The sequence below is a fragment of the Micromys minutus genome (genome assembly GCF_963924665.1).
Source record: "Micromys minutus genome assembly, chromosome: 19".
Classification (NCBI taxonomy): Eukaryota; Metazoa; Chordata; class Mammalia; order Rodentia; family Muridae; genus Micromys; species Micromys minutus.
The window spans coordinates 9,992,394-10,012,395 of NC_137954.1; the positions used below are offsets into that span (position 1 = coordinate 9,992,394).

General features: G+C 44.8%; 1 protein-coding gene across 6 annotated transcripts in view; it reads left to right on the forward strand.

Annotated features, from left to right (window-relative positions):
* SPATS2L (spermatogenesis associated serine rich 2 like) overlaps positions 1-20,002 on the forward strand; it is a 166,875-nt gene that overhangs the window by 53,337 nt on the left and 93,536 nt on the right. For 5 of the 6 annotated variants that reach the window (XM_080932681.1, XM_080932680.1, XM_080932682.1 and 2 more), the window contains exon 3: positions 6,593-6,677. In XM_080932681.1, coding sequence (XP_080788807.1) covers positions 6,640-6,677 — 38 coding nt within the window. In that variant the 5' untranslated portion in view covers positions 6,593-6,639. Of the gene's footprint in view, positions 1-6,592; positions 6,678-18,790; positions 19,085-20,002 lie in introns of those variants that run through there. The other variant, XM_080932683.1, reaches the window with a different exon arrangement.

The window sequence follows — 20,002 nt, forward strand, 5'->3', positions numbered from 1 at the left end:
AATACTCTCTGCGAAACAGCACTGGGGTTTGAGGTCTCCGTGGTTATTTTCGAGCATGGGTATATATCTCCTGGTATAGTGGAGATGTCACCCTGAGGGATGACAAGGTTAATCCATTCATAGCTGAAGACACGCAGACGCAGTTGTTTAAGCGCTGACACAGCAGCAACCCCTGCCCTCATGTGGTGGTTGCCACGGTTGCCAAGTCCTCCTTAGATACCAGTGTCCCGAGAGCCCTGAGAGACAGCTAAGCAAGCAAACGGTGTGGTCCGGGTTAAATCGTAGCTGCTCAAAGTGAAGAGGTGGTGACGGCCAGCCGACCAGACAGCAGGTGCAGTTTCTGCAGCACTCTGTTTGGAAAGTAAGCTTTAGTCAGATGGAGACCGCTTGCAGAAAAAGCTGTTAAAGAATCTAGCACACGTGGTTTGGATACTGATGTGTACAGGCGCAGGCCCATCATGTGACTGTGTGCACGATCAGCCTCTCGATGGAAAGGCTTGGGCCTCCTTAGCTGCTGTACTGTTTCATCCTAACCCTCTCAGCCTTGCTGATCTCCACCCAGATTACCCCACAGATAAACGTCAAACCCCAAAGTACTGTGAAGGTCACACACAGGAAAAATCTGACTGACTTGGTTCACAGATTCCCTCCTGGTTATCGTCTGGTAGGGATTAGAATATCTGCTTACACTCAGAAACCCAGCACATATTCACAGTACACAGCCAAAGGGAATGCCCCCCCCAAGGCAGAAGAGCATTGAAATTGCTTCTTCCAGCAAACCTTGACGATGTTTCCCATCCCCTGTATTAAAGACTTGGTCGTAGGACAGTAGGGCAAACTCCAAGCTTTTAAGTAGAAGCCATGAAACACCAGCTCATACTGAGATTACTTATCACAGAAAACCAGAATAGAAAGTTACAGAAATCACTTGGGTTGTGATTTTGACAAAGGGCAGCATCATCTCACATCTGAAACAGCCTCTCCCTTCATCCCTGGCTGGCTGCCAAACCCTTGTGTTCCGTTAGTGGATTCCAGTGTCCACACCTCCTTCTTTACTTGCTGCTCTATCTGGTAGACTTTTTGAGCCACTCCCATCAAAACCAAACCGTTCCCTCCACAATGCATATTGATTTCCACCTGATCTTTATAAAATATTGATGTGATTTTGCTTTGAACTTTAAATGTCCAGTGAACCCCTGTTGTCCTAGAGCAAACCAAACCAAAGATGCCTGTTTCATTTTCGCTCTACATGATGGAACCAACTTCTGTCCTCCAATCACTGACTGTTGTCTACTATTCTCCAGCCTGTTAGTGACCCTGACAGTGCAACGGAAGCCAGGCTCTATCCCATCTCTGTTCGTAAGTCTGATCTTGAACAAGGTGTTTGGAAATGAGTCTCCACTGGAACACCCACCCCCTTTCCTCCTGTCTCTGTAAGCCCCACCCATTCAGCTGTTATTGACTCTGGTCCCACATTCTAGTTCAAACACTGCTTGACAGTGTGCAGGGATGGGCTCAAGGCATGGCATGGCCTGATGCCCCTTCAGTGCCTCTCTGGACTATTCTAATCCTTCAGAAGTTCTTCTCTCAGCTTCTGCAACACATTTATAGTCTGGACCAGTGGCCTCCAGGATAGAGTAAGAAAACCAGTGGGCTACCACAAGAATACACCAGCATTTACACTTGACACATTTCAATTTCTATTTGAATAGCCCTGTAATGGGTAAGACATGTTCATTTTGAAATATATACTTGACATTTATAAATAACATGTACGTAGCAGGTCCTCTGCTCTATGGGGTTAACCAACTGTGGATCAAAAGTACCCAGAAACAAAATGCCTGCTGAAATTGTATACATTTCTTTTTCTTTTGATCTTATTCACTAAATAATACAGTTCAACAATTTTTTACATAGCATTTATATTTATTAGGTAGTATAGTTAATCTAGATGATTTAATGAATATCAGAAACTCAATAACTCATATGCAAATACTGTACCATTTTATATAAGGAAATTGAGAATTCATGGATTTTGGTGTCCTGGGATGACTAACTCGCTGTTACTGAATGCTCTCTCTCTCTCTCTCTCTCTCTCTCTCTCTCTCTCTCTCTCTCTCTGTGTGTGTGTGTGTGTGTGTGTGTGTGTGTGTGTGTATTCCATGTGCAGACCTCTGTGTCAGAACAATTTCATTGGAGTTTCAGGGAATCCTACCCTCACCTATTAATCAGAAATTATTTAGCAATGTTCCAAGGTGCTCCACACAGTGTTGAGGTGAAGAAAGCAGGCAAGAGGAGACTGAAGTCCCCGTTTTGTACCTGACAGATGCTTTTCTAGAAGATGTGGCTTCAGAGCAGAATGTTCCTAAAGTTCCTTCCCAGAGGGAGACCTAAGCAACCTCTATCCCTCCTCCTAAGTCCCAACAATAAACCTACTTACGCTTTTTCTGGGAAACTGATTAGTTTATTGAATGAACTCCCTTATAAAACACAGGTGACAGATTTCAGGACTGTAGGCGTGCCTCTTCTAAAAGGCCACACCACCCTACCCATTGGGGAAGGCTTCCCAGTAGGAACATGCACATGGAGTCTTCACCCTAATTTTCTGCAACCTACCTACTGTAGCCTTTCCCCCTGGCCCTGCGTGGTTGAGGGTTAAGGTCAGCCAGCTGTGAACAGTTAGCAAGCCCAGGTGAGATATTCTCTTACAAGGTATCTCTGCTTTCTCAACAGCTGACTGTCTAAGACATGGTGGTTGCTAGGTTTAGAGAACAGTCATGCCCAACATGGGGCCAGGAAGATTTGCCAATAACTTACCCTTACATTGGGCAGATGAGTCATGGACAAGGAAGGCCATCACACAGCCTTTTCTACTCCTTTTGTCCCTAACCAGGTTCAGAGCCTCTGCCCCCAAACTACTGTAAGGCCACGAACAAGGGAGAGAAGCAAGGGCTTTGCTACCAAAGCAAGAGGGTTTCTTAGGGGAGCGCGTCTGATTTATCTTTTCAAACTCACCTCTCAATGAAGCACAATGAATGGGTATCAGGAGCTCAGCAGTGTCCCAGTGATGGTGATGTGCTTTGTTTCCTAGTAAGTACTCCTGCACCGCTTAGCTTTTATTGCATTCTAATACCATTGTCTGGAGTTTCAAATATATCTGCCCCCTAACAAATGGCTCTGTTCCTCTTCTCAAAAAAACTAACCAGATGCACAAAACCCAGTGTTAGAAACAACCGACTTGTGTTCAGTGAAGATGTATTTATTCTGAAGCCTGAGACTTCTGCCATTTGATGTCTGTGTGTGTGTGTGTGTGTGTGTGTGTGTGTGTGTGTGTACATGCACACGCACATGAGCACATGTATGCATGCCCGTGCATACCTCTGCCTATGTGTATGTCTGTCTTTAACATGACATACCTGTTAATCATATCTGAACACACATCCTGAAGCCCCTTCCTAGCTCCATCCCTACCCCATCCCTGCATATCTGGTCACAAATATGTACACACATTGGCCCCACCATTACCCTCTTCAGACTCTGGCACAGCATAGAATTGACTTGGTCACATAAAACAAAATTCGGAGAAACAGAAGCCTCATTTCTAGTTGCTGATAATCAAAAGCAGATGCGGTTAGGGAAAAAGGAATCGTGGTGAGAGAAGGAGGGGTGATGGGGTGAAGAAAGATGTTGGAAGCACGTTTTAAAACAAGAATCCCAGGTCCCTTACATGAAAAAGCTTTCCTGAGGTCACCTGCCCTCTTAGGGAAGAGCTCTACTCTTGTGGAAAATGAAAATCTATCCGGTTAAAAATATCTACAGAGAAAGACTCAATGGCTGAAGCGGAATATGGGGTCAGAGAAGTCTTATCCAACGAACTCGGTTTTACACTGTTCTTTCCCCTGTGGAAGAGACATTCGCCGCCATCCCTCTGCCGTCACACACCTGTTTGGGGACATGTATTTCTCTTTATTGTCTCTAATCTCCACACCCTGTTTTCGTGGTGGAAATTAAATATATGGAATTCTTGATGTTTTCCCTGGGTCTCTTTATATTTATCCCAGTGATTCAGCTTCTCAGAAGACGCTAATGGTAATTCAAAATTCAGTCCCTTGCCTTTCTATATAATTTCGTCAGAGTGTCGGGATGTGTATACACAGACGTTGAGGGCATCTAGCTTTAGCCAGAAACTCATGAATGCTGGAAGTCCAAGGAAGCTGCTGTGGGACATTTTAGAGTTAAGCATTTCTTAGGATATTGATTTCGTTGCTGTAACAGAAGATCAGAGAAACAGAAGCCTTGGTCTAAAAACAAGTGAGCCGGTCTCTCTGTAGTGTGATAGGTCAGATGGGAAACGGGGCTCAGACTTAGTCTAGTCAGCTGCTGCCCTCACTTAATGGCTTCCATTTCAAGACCTTGCCTCACATCACGCCAGGGCAGGACCCAAAGAAAGTGTGATGCCCACAAGCCTGCAGATCACTTCTGCTCATAGTCCCTTGGCCACTACAGGCCCCCTGCCCTGTGAGGTTGCATGAGGACTGGGGACTACGGTTGTGACCTCGGTGATGCCTTCTAGTTGTTGATACGCAAAACAAGATTCTGTCCCATGGAGAAAAAGAAGAGGGATGGAGAGAGTAGGGTGAGGAGGAAGGGAGACATTAGAAGCCCGGGCCTCTGCATAGAGGCAAGAATGATACTGGGACAATAGTGCAGTCTTCCTCCAGCTCTGCTGGGCTGGGCCGTGGAGCATCTTTTGACCCCAAGTTCAGGGGTGGGACTTACACATAGAGCAGAAAATGCCTTCGGATCTAAAGGAGAAAAATCTTCCTATGCGGTAGGAGCTTGCCATTCCAAATTTGTGTGTCTCAGGTCTCCACACTGTGACAAGATAACATTTGTCCCACTTAAGAAAATAAATAAGAAGCAAAGGAGCAAGCTCTCCCCCCTTCTAGCCCACCACCCACAAAAGGTAATGGGAAGCAAAGGTTATTAAAGTGTAGGGAAATGGTTCTTTGGAGCAAATCCAATCTCTGTTGTCAGGATACATACCAGTGGTCCAGTTCAGTAGTGTCAAGATAGCAAACATGTCGGCCGCAGTGCCAAGACCCAGCGGAACAGCCAGGCCTCAGCCAAATCAGCAAGAGTCCACAGGAGCGACCAGGACAAGGAGGGATGCCAGAAGTCCTCCGCCACGCCTCTCTCAATGAAGTGAAGATCGGCGCAGAGGAAAACGCAAGGCCAACCAAGTGTTGCAAAGCTAGCTCTGCAAGCGCCGTCACTGTCCGTACTCCCTCCAAACATCACACGTCCTTCCTCACCCAAACACAATTCGAGTCTGTCTCGGCAGAGCTCCACGTGGGTCTGTGTCGGCTGACATCTGCCAGTTGGTCCAAGTCTGCAGAAGTGGCCAGAAGCCGCCAGAACACCACCAGAAGTTTTTTTGATGTGTTTCTTTCTATGAAACCGTGATAAACCATGACCACCAAGGAATGGCAAGGCGTCCCAATACCATCCAGTGTCATCTGCCACCTGTTGGGTTATATTTTATTTTCTTCTTAATATCATGCGTCGCTTCTCACCTGTATCTGCTTTAGCAAATCTGACACAACTGGTTTTCCAAAGAACCCGTAAGTTTCCACTGCAACCCTGTCTTGAACCAAGAAACAAATATTTTTTTTTTTAAAGAATGGCTCCAGAGAAATGATCCCTGAGGCTGACATCCACACTGCCACATAGGCGTGCACAGGTGCACACATGGGGGAGGGGGGAGGGGGTTCCCACAGGTACCTATTGATACTGTACAGTTGAATAAAAATAAATTTTCCGGGTGACATTTTTAGGCTTACTAAGTTCTGTTTAAAACTACGGTCCTCCCTTCATGTGTGATTCCAGGCCACTCTGACCTGGCTGCCCCTTGGCCGATACCCTCCTCTTCCATGAAAGGGACAGTAAAATAGACTTGAGGCCTGTCATGGTCACAGTTAAGCTTCTAGTGCTAGTAAATGAAAACCTTGTGGGAAACAAGCAGAATAGCGTGCAACTGCCACTCACATACTGTAAAATGTGCATCTCTTTAAGGAATGTGTGCTCCAGGAAAATAACCGTAAAAAGATGCTCTGCGTCCTCCAGTGCTGCCCAGACTCCATCTGGGACCCGAGTTGTTTATTTGATTAGCCAAGCGCTTTTCCTTGTTAAAGTCCACATTTCTCGTCTTCAGTTACTTTTCTGTCTCTCTTCTCACCCACACAAGACCAACCTGGATTCTGACAGTCGGGCTGAGTTTTATCTGGTTAAGCTGCTGGAAGCAAAAAAAAAAAAGTCTGATTTTGCCCCTTACTTTCATTATTATGAAAAGCAATAAAAGCAGGATGTAATTGGATCAAGGCAATGATTTTAGCTAGGAACAAAAAGTTAATATATAGCTCCCCCTTCATATCAGGTTAATTTCAGAATCCAAGAGGTATTAAAGGTTACACGTACACGTGTGATTCTGAGCTGGTCATTTACTTCATGTACATTCTGCGCACTGTAGAAATAGTCTAATAACGGCTGCTCACAGGAGTTGAGTGGTTAATACAGACTTTTTCTTCCGCAGGTCCTGTGGTCAGAGCTGAAAGCCCTGGTTAGTGGAGCTGCAGGTACATGGCTGGAACCCAGGAAACCGGAGCTTCGGCAAGCAAGTAAACAACCTCTGCTCACTTTGCTGTACTGCATCATTCAGATAGATTATGTGCTCTGAACAGGAGTGATAGTGCCCCCAAGGAAATAAAAACTGGTGGGGAGTAGAAAAATCCGTGGTTGTGATGAAGGTTGGAGAGAGGCGATCGGGGATGGGATGGGATGGGTTTGGAAGAGAGAAGGAAGATGAACGCAAAGGCAGTAACCAGGTGGTGTCTAGAACGAAGGACAGCCACGGTTCCCTGAGGAAGGAGCCATGTGCTTCTGGCTGTTAGAACTGAGAGGTGTTTGCACACACATACCCAGTCCTCTGTGCAGTCGTGCAGATCCATGCCACCAGTGTGCTGTGGACACTAGGCAGGTTAGCTCACAGAAGTGCTGGCAGAGAGTAAGGTGTTCTGTGTACACAGTCTGGACATGCGCAAACTGAGCCCACCTCTGAGTTGCTCGTTGAGTCACAGTGGTAACTTACCTCTTACACTGGTCTTAACACTGCAAAGGGGCTTCGCAGATCTCTCCTCGGAGCCATCTTCTCTGATGTTGTAATTCAGTTCCCAGGATACTTCTTTTTTTTTTTTTTTTTTTTTTTTTTTTTCTGGAAAGTTCCTTCTGATGCCTCCCCTGTGTTTTTGTAGATCCGTTCTCAAAAAATGTCCTTTTCTATTGGAGAAGCTTCTGGCAAATTGTTGGGGTGTATGGGAACTGTGGTGGGATGGTAACAGAGGTGTGAAGAATTAGTCTCTGAGAACCCAGGGAAGGGAGTGGAGCTCCCAGGGGAGGCTGCTCCTCCTGAACAGGAGTTACTAAGCCATGACCTGGCTGGCTAGGAAGAAGAAACTTTGTGAACTTTCCCCTTAACTAAGTTTTTGTGAGTGTCCGTAACTCGGAAAGTCTCCTATAAAGGAAGCATTTCTCAGCCTTACATCATTGACTTACCTTTGTCCAGTGATGTCTTTGGAGCAGGACCTGAGGCAAATGAGCTGAAGGTCACAGTGCTGTCCCCACTGGGTCACATTTATACAACTGTGTACCATCAGGAAACGCGGCTACAGGCTTCCCACTGCCCTAATTGCTAATACTGTGTGAGTTTGCATGCCAGCCTCTAACCTTTGAAGCAATGTGGAACAGCAGGAGATAGGACTTCCCCTAGAACAGCCAAGAAATGGGGGCTCACAGAAGATGGTACCACTGCAGGCTGGGCTGGAACAGCAGCAGAACAGAAGAGCAGTGTAGACAGTTGCAGGACCTTTCGGTCCAATGGCAGGTGTTAACCAGTCCTCCATACCCCGGACTCCTGAGCTCAGAACTGTCAGAACAGTGATAAGGGCTAACAGAGTTTCCATATGGGAGCTAGAACAAAAAGAAAGCTTATTGTGTTCTGGGCACTTCTCACTAGTAAATTAAACACACTTAGCTGTTTCATTAACACTTTACATATAGTTAATTAAAGAGGTAATTGGCCAAAAATTCTTAAAGGGTGTAATTAAAATTTGCCCTGTAGTTTTTGTCAATTGTGACAAATTAAAGATTCAAAACTAAACTAGAATTATTTTCTTAATCTTAGTGCAAAGTCTTTCATTTTTGAAACATGCTGTCACGATGTTGTGTAGGCTGGCCTTGAACTCCTGGACTCGGGTGTTACGTTTGCTTCAGCCTCCTGGGTATCTGGAAGTGCACTCAGGCTTATGCTGCCATAATAAGCTATCTTCCGGCAAAATCTCAGTATTTTTGAAATGGTAATGTTGATAAAGCAACAGGGTTCTAAATAAACTCACTACAGATGAAACTTAGTTTATATTTGATTAAATGTGCTGTTGCCTCGTGCAGAATAGTTTTTTTTATCTCTGGACAAAACTCTGTTGGCATAGCCATTGTGCTAATAAGAAGTGAGTGGGAGGCCCCTCCCCCACTGCTTCGTGATACACTGCGTATTGAGCAATAGTCACAATGCGGTCTGACCCTGCTGACTCAGCAAAGCACACTTCCAGGTCAGAGACTGTGACCTCCAGCGGACAGAGAGCATGGTCTGTTTACAGTGCATCCAAGGAGGCAGTGAAGGCAAATGGATTTATTGTTCTTCTGCAATCAAATCACAGCCAGTAAGAAATGATTTGATGACTCCGGTACTTGGTAGAAAAGCCTTGATGAAGACCTATACCTTCCAAGAAAACGAGAGCTCGGATTTATCTTTATCTCATGTTGAAAACAGACTGTAGTATCCTGGGAAGGAGCTTTTGCCTTTGGCTATAGGTAAAAATTACTAAAGGTTGGTTAGGGAAATTAAGAAAGTAAAGTTCATGTCTATGTGTCCTAGTCCTCAAAAGGAATTCCTTTCTTTCCTTTATTTTATTTTATTTTGAGACGAGGTCTCCCACAGCTCAGATCTGCACTGAATTCTGTGTAATGGAAGCTGCCCGGAAATCCTGAAGGTCCTACACCTAGGTGCTAGGATTACAGGTGACTGGGTGCCTGGCCGCTAACTCCTGCTTTTATGTTTCATATAGAAAGGTAGAGTCAGAGCTCCAATTCTAAGATGTAATAGTAGCATTAGTGGTAGACAAAATGATATTACAAACTTGACCGTATTCTTTCCAAGTGTTACTAATTTCAGTTATTCAAGTAAATGATTTCTAATTGATTGGGTGGTGATGGGTGTGAGTTAGGAATAATGTGCTTGCTCCTCCTCTCTCCGGGTGCCCCTGGCCAGCCTCTGCTTCTCTCTCTCTCTCTCTCTCTCTCTCTCTATATATATATATATATATATATATATATATATATATATATATATATATATATACCTTTTTCTCTATCCCTACTACCCTCTCAACTCTCCTCCCCATGCCCAAAATAAACTCTATACTAAAAAAAATTAAATTAAATAATTTTTTAAAAAGGGATAATGTGCTTCTTTTTCTATTAGCTCTGATTTTTAAATTTACTATACTTAGTTTGAGAATTGAAGTACATCGCAAAGCTATTGCCATTGTGAAAACATCGAGAAACCTGGATTTAACTCATCTCTGTTGAAACACAAGGTCAGTTGATGGTAGAGTTTGTAACCAACCAAAGAGAAGGCCCTGGACAAGTGCAGCGGGTTGTTCACAAGGAAGGGCGATTCACACCTGCCTCAGAGAGGCGAGGACACAGAGGCCAAGGGACACAGACTTGTGAAAGTAAAATTAAGAAGAGATCACCACGCCCAGAACTGCCTTCCCTGCTTAGTAAACGCTTCATGGGGGGTTTGAGGTGAATAAGTGAACTTCAGACTCTGGAGTTCTCAAGCACTGGACAATTTACTTTTTGGTACAGCATATAGAAGTAGCACAGGGGTAATAAGTCAGAGTAACGACAGACTTAAGCTACTTGGACACCTCCTCCAAGTCTCATTCGTGTTTAAATGACAACAGGGTCCCAGGTACCAATTTGCCTCTCTGACATGTTCATCTGTAGGAGAGGAAAGGGAATGAAGGCAGCTGCTATTTGGATCTAATTTTAACCAAGAAGAGATTGGCTGGTAGAGGAAGTTTTCTCCATTTATTCAATAAATGCGTATTGGGTGTCCGGCAGTCAGTTTAGCTTTTAGCTTTCGTGATAGCCGTGAAGAGGATGAAGGATGCAGCCCAAGTGTTTCAGAGAAGCAGAAGATGGGCTCTTAGACCTTGAGAGACTGAAAGAGAAATAGAAACTCATCCCCCAATATTCAGATTAGACTCTTCTGTACTCCCCGGAACTTCCTCAAATGTGCCCTGGCGAATCCAGCGATGCGCGCAGTGTGCAGTTGCTCTCGCATCCAGCTGGGCTGTGGAACTTTAAGCTTCAAACCACAACCCTGTATCCATCGCTGGTTTGTGTCTGTGACAGACAAACACAGCAGAAAGCGCAGGTGAGCTTAAGTTAGATAGGTAGAAAACCAATCAAGAAACAACAATGAGCCTTTGATGCCGTAAGCATGAAGTCTGTTCCCAATCATCAGGGATGAGTCAGACTCTCGCACCCGAAGGCACACTAAAAGTCTAGCATTCTGGGATTCTTTGAATGAGCAGAATTCAAACTATGATCCTTAAAAAAAGAAGAAGACAACGAGAGATGGACACAAAAGGCAAAGTTAACTCAAAAGCAAAGCAAGTGTTTTAAAAAGTGTGCAAGGCAAATAGAAACCACAGAGCCAGAGGATTCTTTCAGAATACCTTTAGGAGGCCTACGGGATCCGGTGCGCCAAGATATGTAAGAAATTCTAAAATAGCAATAGAAATTTAAAAATTTGGCCAGAAACTATCTAGCAGGAAATGAGGTTGACGAAATAAGCCAGATACAGGAAGTGGAAGGCACAGGGCATCGAGTGTGTCACACATGGTTTCGCTGGGGACAGTTACTGTTTTGGTTGGAACTGGAATGCGGTTTCTGTCCTATGTTCTTATTACAGGATTTTGTCTTATTGTCGTTGAGAAAACAATCAGAAAGGGACAAAGACTTTGGGTGGGAAAGACAAAAGGCTGAAGCCACCCTGCCCCTTAGAGCTCAAGTCATTCTTGCCGGCTACAGAGGGGGATAAAGGATGTAAGGGAACTGAGGCTCCTTTCAGCAGCTAACACACGTGACCCGAAACCCTCATCATGGGTGGGGCCTCCTGTTAAATTGCTGATGTAGGCCTTGCATGCCTGTCACAGGTTCTACCCCAGCTGGTTTGCTGGGAGGATTTCAGAAAGAAATCCAAAGCATGGATCAGGTCAAAGAGAGAGAATATAAAATTTCATCCAGATGTCAGAAATTATCGTGAAGACGGAGAGCACTCGAAGAATGGCGTGATGGTCGTTAGACACACAGAGGAAGTTAAAGAGGACTAAGGAGTTCTCAGTGAAATAACTGGACTAAGATGAGACATAAAGAAAACATGGCAAATAGGTCATTTCCTCAACAGCAAACCCGCTCCCAGCTAGACTCTCATAACCAGGCCGAGAGTCAGCGTGGCTGCAAAGGACGACCTGCGTAGACGTGGACTTCTCTTTTTATCAGTGATGCAGATGGTGAACAAACTAGAAACGATGGCAGAAACAGACTGTCACTGAACCTGTGTCACTGGTGTCCTGTGAGTCCTCTTCTTTGGTCCTCACGCAAGTCCCATGCAGTTGACAGCTCGTGTCCCCAAGGTTACTCCGCTTCTAAGTAGCAAACTTGATTCCAGCCCAGGCTGTCTACTTAATAGTGAAAGTGACTTAAATTACATCCTCCGGCTTGTGAGTGACCAGAGTGAAGTGAATAGTGAAAGTGGAAAGTTATAGATTCGATCCCCAAAAGAACCCTAATAGACTTGAAAAATATGCCAAATGAATTCGGGCCAAAAATAAGCTCATGCACTTACATTACCAAAAATATCAGCTGCCAAAGGAAAGAAGAGTCTATGACATGAGCCGGTCTTAAGAGTCAGGCGGTAGGATCATTGTGGCCAGTGAGCGGAGCGATATGGTGACCAATGAAATCAATCTTCAGCTACCCTTTTTAAAAATAATATATTTTAATTAATTATTTGAGAATCTCATACAGCATATCTTGATCATCTTCCTCCCTACACCCCATCTCCATTTGGGCTCCTCTTTAAAAGATTTGTTGAGAAGACATTCACCTTGCAGGAGATACCCTGGTCCTCTAGCTGGGACGATTCGGCCTCATCTTCTGCCATGGTCCCTGAGCCGTCAGTGTAGGGGTTGCGCTCTGAATGTATTAAGTGGGGCTGGGCATCCTGCAGCCCCATTGTGACCATTCATGTGGCTTTCTATGATGATCTCCATCTGCTGCATGAAGAGGCATCTGTGGTGAGGGGTGAAATAAGGCACTTTCCTCTGAGCATAAGGGTAAGTATTTAGATATCAGAACTGGTTTAGGAAACTGCAGTAGTGAAGTTCTCATCTAGGTTCTCTGGCCTCACCGGCTGCAGGCAGCTGGCTAAATTTATAGTGTTGGGCATGAATCCCTGAGTTGGCTACCCCAGGCTGTAAGTACCACCGTTGTGCCTTTCAGAATATTTAGGCAACATTTTTTAAAGATTTATTATTTAATGTATATGAGTGCTTCATCTGCCTGTGCACCTGAGAGCATCCGACCAGATTACAGACGGCTGGGAGCCACCATGTGGATGCTGGGAATTGAACTCGGGACCTCGGAAGAGCAGACAGTGCTCTTAACCTCTGAGACATCATCTCTCCAGCCCTTAAGCAGCATTTTAAAAAGGAGGAAAGCCATAGGACAAATAGACAAGAGATAAGTGAACCCTTAAAAAGAAATACCTACAGTTCTGATGAGAAATGTATTACATTAAAAATAATTTATAGATTTATGTTTTCTAGTTCCAACATCCTTTATTATGTGAATGATTCTGTAGTGGAGTATGGAAGCATACTTAAAGTGAGTCTGAGTTTGGGAAGAGTGCTGGGGCCTCAGGCTATCTGAAGTCAGGCCCATGGCATTGCCTAGGAAGTTGCCCAAAGGTGGCTAGCTCAGATGTCACCAGGAGTGCCTGCCCTGTACAGAAAATGCTGCCTCAGGAGGCCCTGGGAATCCACTGTGGTTGTATTTGCTGAATAAGGCCTCGGTGGCCACTTAATGAAGATGCTGAGGGGGGAATTCACGTACAGGCCAAGCAGAAAGGGACTGTTTGGTCCCACTGTCTCCAGGATTCCCTAAGAGTGGGCAGTAGCCTTCCCTCTGGGACACCAGTGAAGGATGGATGCTGAGTTATGACGGAAGCTGCAGCAGCTTGTGGGGGAAGTTGAGTCCTAGAGATGTTGAAAGTTGGGTTGGGCCACAAATCAAGTCAATGTGTGCAAAACTGTCTGACAGAAAGCTTTGTATCTGCTTGTGACCATTTTTCTCATGTTTGCTTCAGAGGGTTAAGTTACAGATTGTGTTCTACAGAAGCCACAGTTTCTGAGACATTTTTGGCTCCGCCTATGGGCGGTTTTTTCCTGTGGCTATTCCACATTCCCAGTGCTCACGGCACAGATACATAGGAGGAGCCTCCTGTGTATAAGCTGGCTGGGACTTGGTTTCAGTTTCCATCTGAAGCTCACACACAGCAGAGGATGAGAATAGTTCAGTGCCTCATGGGAAGGTAAAGAAAGACATTGCAGGTGCAGACTGAGCGGCAGTTTCAGAGGGACTGCTGCTGCCTCTCCTGGGATCCCAGAGTCAGCAGACGCTCAAGAGTTCACCTTTATGAACTGTGAGTGAGCAAGTCCTTTCCAATATCTCCCTTGAATGGCTAACCAGCCCCTGCCCAACACCTTATGTGTCAGCACAAGGCAGCTTTTCTTTCTTTCAAAGATATGAGATACAACAGGAAGAAAGTGGGGGGGCGGGAAGCATCTGAGGTCAATGTTCACAGAAAACCTGAGAGTTTGGGAATATTTTTCTTACCTCTTTGGCTTTTGTTTTTTAACCAGAGCATTCCATTTATAATCATAATGCTTGCAAATACTAAGCTATCTTAATTGTAACAAACCTCCTAGATTAATGTTGGAGAGTTGCCTCTCCATTCCAAATGGAATGGTCACCGGTAAGGGAGTGACCCTCAGGTTTAACGCTAGCTTTTCTGAAGATGGGTTCTGGGACCTGGCTTTCACATTTAAGCCTTAGTTCCCATTAATAAAACCGTTAATAAAGCGGAGTTGAATAATATTATCTTGTAGCGCACTGTAAGGATTTGTGAAATAGAAATGATCACCCAGTGTGGTACCGGAGAAGGGGTGCTCTGGTTTGTCACTGTTGTATCCCTAGCACAAAGGCCAATGTTAGGTGTAGAGCATGTGCTTGGTGAGGTTTAGTGAATGGACAAATGAATGAATGAATGAATGAATGAATGACAATGGCCAATAATGGTCAGTATTGTGAAGGCTTGACAGACCTGTCAGACTGGAGAGGTTTCTGTAGAGCAGATAACTGTCAAGAGGTTTGAAGGGGTCTTTCAGAGCCAAATTTATGTTTTTCCACTGTGTGGCATGGCTTCAGGGTCTTCCAAATGCCTAGCAATAGTGAGACCACTGCATATCTTTATCTTCTTTCCTTGGTCCCTACTCTGTTTTTAATGGCAAACTTAAAGTGGCCTCATTCTAACTAAGCATGCATCATTGAAAGCTAGAAATGAAATTGAAACCAAGATTGGCTGGTAGTCATCCACAAATAGAAGGAAACCTAGATTGGATTTCAGGCATTTCCCACATCTAATGCCTCTTGTGCTCATGAGAGAGGCATTTAGCAAAGCAGGAAGGGTGTCTGGTTACCTCTTTGTCATGCCTGGGTGTGGTAAATTACACATTCACTGTAGGACTGCTCCCGGTCTGTAAATCCAGGTACAAATGAAACACGTGAACTCTTAAATACATCACATGTTGCTTTCCCACATGTGAAACATGGCTATAAAGATGTCATTTCGGAGATCCATGATATTAGATTAAAACACACAACACTGTAAACCAGGAGAGCAAAAAGTCAAGGGCATCATATTAAGATCAGTGATGTAAAAAAAAAAAAGTCTAGTTTTCAATTCAGCATTTTAAGAAATATGGGAATGAGAAGTGATCTCTGTCGGATACAGGAAAAAACAAAACAAGGGCTTCACTTCGGTAGCCGTGTTAGTTGAAACCAGGCCACCTAACATCATCCTCATGAACTCTGCAGTCTATGTCACATGAATGCCTGCTGACTGATAATCTTATCTCCCGCCGGACTCAACCTTAAAACTGCGCTGTAGTTCAGTAAACTGTATCTCACAGGGACTCACAGGAGATCACCAACAAATGTTTATTTATCAGTGGACATCTGGACACTAGCAGGTAGGTTTTCCTTCTGCCTCAACCCACAGCACAACTTGTTTCTGCCAGAGAGCTTTCGCTTTGACGCTCTTACCTGAAGTGCCTTTCTGTCTTTGCTGATGCTGCCTGGGGGAAGCACAAAAGGGCACCTCCTCCATGAAGTCCTTCTGGCTAGAACCAGCTAAATTAAAACTGCCTCTGCCCCACAGAAATCATCTTTTCAGAGTGATTTGTTTAATAGTTGGTTGGTTGTCCAGTTTATCGTGGTTGTGACATCTGCACACCACACAACACACAGCCTTATCTAAAAAGCAGTTGCAAATTGTATAGGAGCACACACCCAGCCAACAACGTCAGGGTCAGACTTGCAGGAGGTGTATGGTGGACTTGTTTGACAACTGTTGATGAAATTCTTAACATTAGTAAAAAAACAAAAAAAAAAAAAACAAAAAAAACAAACAAACAAAAAAAAAAAAAAAAAAAAAAAAACCCTAACTGCCTGCCCGCCCCTGCAGATCTGCCAAGAATGGGTACGAATGGAATCGTAAAAAGGGTGAAAGATGGATCTATTTCATCAAACACGTGACCAAAAACCCAATACATGTACACCTCAGAATTGCTTTAAGGTAGATTGGGTGACGAACTGAGGTCTTCTGATGGAAAGTAATATATAGTCTTGTATTTAGTTGAGAGACCTGTTCAATATTTGATGTGCAGTACACAAACCAGTTTTGATGCATTCAATCTTTAGAAATATGACTGGGGTTGGGAATTAAGCCACCCATTGCTGAGGCTCATAGCCCAGGAGCATTCCCAGTGCAAGCTGAGCTACAGGGAGGTCCAAGCTCAGCACAAAGCGAACATGCCTGTCTGCTTTTAGGCTTTTGTCCTCCAAATGGAGGAAGTAACCAAGGAAGGCAGAGAGAAAACTTTCCAAGATCCCAGAAAGATACAGAAGCATCAACAGCAGCATGTGTGTATAATGTCACATGTATGTGTAATGGTGATGCTACTGGCTGAATGTGTCTGCACTGAGTGGGTGGAAGTGACTTTTATCCCTCACATTCCAAAGAATGGATACATTTTAATTTGAGGGAGTTTCCAGGAGGCACAGTGGAGTCCAGGAGGTCCTAGTGCTTAGACCTTGACACTCAGAATGACTTGAGAGTGTGGTGGGGATACCACAGGAGCCCCTGTAGTGTGGCTAGTTCTACATGTGACAGTGTTGATTCTAAGGTTCATGTCAAGGGAGAGCCCAGTGTTTTGGTGTTGTTGTTGTTTTGTTCTGTTGAGAGAGGGTTTCTCTGTGTAGCCTTGGCTGTCCTGGGACTCACTTTGTTGACCAGGCTGGACTTGAACTTGTAAATCTGCCCCTGCCTCCTAAGTCTTGGGATTAAAGGTATGCACTGCCGCTGCCCAATCTGAAAGTAAGAGAGATCCCAGTTTTAAGTGTCGGAAACTGTAAAAAGAAAACCGAGTGCAATGCAGAAAGGAAGAGTGACATGGGGCGAAATTTCTTCCTTCTCCACGTCTTTCTGTTTACCCAGTTTATGTCAGGCATTTTACGCCACACTCAAACGAAAGGCAAACAGGATAAGAAGCAGACTTCGGAGGAATCGATTGCCCCTACCTCTGTCTTGTGTATGTGTCACTTTATAAGTATTCACTAATTTTCTCATTATACCATGGCTCATGTGGCAGGTTTATTTTTATTGCAGTTAGAAATTGAAAAAGGTTCTCCTAAGATTTTTAAATACAGCATCTTGGATTTTGAGCATATCAAAAGTGATCAGACCGAGCTTTATTAGCTTCAGTGACACTCAAACCTTCTGTGTTCTTTTGTCTACCTTTATACAATGACTTGAAATCAGTTGGAAGATTTGGTAATTTCCAGATTGTTCCCTACTTAGCCCACAGTCTTTACTCAGACTTTGCTCTTTCTGCCTGATATCTGTTTATTGTTCTCTGAAGATAGAGATGGTGGAGATACCACAGGAGTTAGGAGCTTGGTCACTAAGCCAGTGTTGACATCGGTAGCCATGGACCAAGTATGCATAGCAGGTGTGGTCTGTGGAAAGAAAGATTGCAACAGGGGACGTGGTGCTGAAGCTCTGAAACACTGGGGATATGCACAACCATCGCCAACTGGCATGCTGCAGTAACTCCTTACCTTGGACTGTCACATCCTCCTATCTGGGGTTGCCCTAGTCTTGGATCAAGAGGCAGCCTCAGTGGGAGGTGAAGGGTGGAGCCACACGAGGGAAATATGTGAGCAGAGGCATGGGCGTTCAGGGCCATTGCCATCCCTGGCTCAGTGTATGACCATAGAACCTCAGGTTCTCACCTGTTAAATGCAGGCCCCAGGAAAGTGAACACACACACACACACACACACACACACACACAAACACACAACAGAATCTAATTATATTCCTTCGAAGTATTTTTATTGAACTTGCTGCGTGCCAGACACTCTTGCAATCACGTTACAAATGTGAATTTGTTTCCGTTGCTTTACCTCCCAATGAGCTATCTGCTGTTACAATCATAACTCACATCCCAGGTCAGTCAGAGGCAGAGCCAGGGGTTCAGTCTTGGTGAAGTGTTATTACCTGTCTGTATCATAGGATCTTTATAGCAGAAAAGAGGTGGCTCCTTTCTAGGGTGACAGTAGCTCCTCTGCTTGGGTGGCTTTCTGAGCCCTTGGTAGGCTATGGTGCTAGGGTCAAGTGAGGCCTGATCAAAAAGTCTACAGAGTCCAGATCATTTATAGTTTAGATCATTTAGTTTAAATCGTTAATTTTAGATCATTTTAGTTTTCTAAAGAAAACCAAACCATCAAGCCAGGTAGCATGTGTAGAAGGGACCCAGTAAAACTGGACCTGACAAGAAGTTTCCAGATGGTTACCCCAACCCATGCTCCTTACCCTCTCCTTGCCCTGTCAAAGAGTGGATAGCTTCCCCCTTTTGGTAGGAGTCTGACCCTTTTGCATGTGATCACAGAATGCTAGGTGAGCTTAACAGATGTTCCCACTTGGGTCTAGAACCAGACACAGGATTTAGAGGTGATCACTTCTGGGTACCTTGCCAGAGCTGTTGGCTCCTTGATTAACGAGCCATTCCCTGGTGTCACAAGGAAGATGAGAAGCCCTTAGCAGACAGTCGTACCTAGAACTGACCTTTGGAATGGTGTGACTGACACCCCAGCCTGAACCAGCTCCTGGCCTCTGCACAGTCAGTGTAAAGGTTGCAGGTTCAGTTTAATGGATCTGCTTCCCCAGGGTGAGGAGGAAGAGGAGCTGGCCGTGAAGACCCAGACACTTGAACGACTTTCAGTACAGGAGGCCATCTCATGCCTGGGGTTCTGAGGCCACTAGTCCATTGCTGATTATCCAGACACACCCAAGATCCTACAACTACTCCACTACCCCGGTTCCTGACTCCACCTCGTCAGTATTTCAGTGACTTATTGGTCACGGTAAACAAAAGTTGATAAAGGTGGCCCGTGTGGGAACAGAATTGGCTGTTTGGCTGCTGATGAGGAAGCAAGTAGCTGGAACAGTCTACGCCTGACAATCAGAAGCCTAACACCAAGAGATCTTGAGAGTGAGTCCAGGCTGGTTGGTTGGGACAGAAGAGCTGATGGGGGTGTGGGGGGAAAGGGGCACAGGACCAAGAGGGACTGGTTGGTTCCCAGAGGCAAGCTCTGATTCAGCCACTTCCTGAGACACTCCAAGAATGTGAATTTCTCTGCTTCTCTGAGAAGGTCACTTGGTATTTATATTAAGAAAATTTGTGAAAAGAGATTATTGTGTCTTGGGTGAACAAGCGATTTTTGGGACTTAATTATGCACTGAAAAAGCCAACAGTTACGGTACTGAGAGTTTGTTCACCAACAACCGAGACAGTTGTTGTGTACCTGAAGTACTGTGTACCTGTAGGTTTGTCCAAGTTTAGTTAGGGGTCTTCTGTTTCCTTTAGGGACAGCCATGCTATATTTCTGGGGTGGATACCAGAAAAGGCTTTAAAAAGCACTCAGCCCTGCCACCTCCAACAGCAAATCTGTGACCAGACCAAGAGGACCGTACCATTAGTACAGACCAAATCCACAGCTGCCCCCCTTGCAGAGCCTTGACTGTGCCCCCTCCCACTCCCACTCCAGGTTCTTTTCTGAGCTTGTCTTCTTATACCTGAACCTGTCAGCTCTCTGGAGAACAAGAGATTTGGAATCCGAGATCCAAGTTCAAATCTTAACTAGGTTTAAGTGTGTGCCTTGCCTCTGTAATTCCATCTTATTTTCTATAAGAACACAACTTCGTCTAGCATAAGGCCTGCTGTGAGGATAAAATAAATGAATACTTGGAAATGCATAGAGAATTCTCAGGGGAGGGCCGGATAGATGGCATTCACTCGGGGTTAGCTTTGACCCTTCCCAGCATCCTCTATGGACCTAGTACACCGTGGGTATTAAATGAATGTTCAGAGACTAAGGTAAAACCTGGCCTTTCAGAGGCCCTCCCCTCT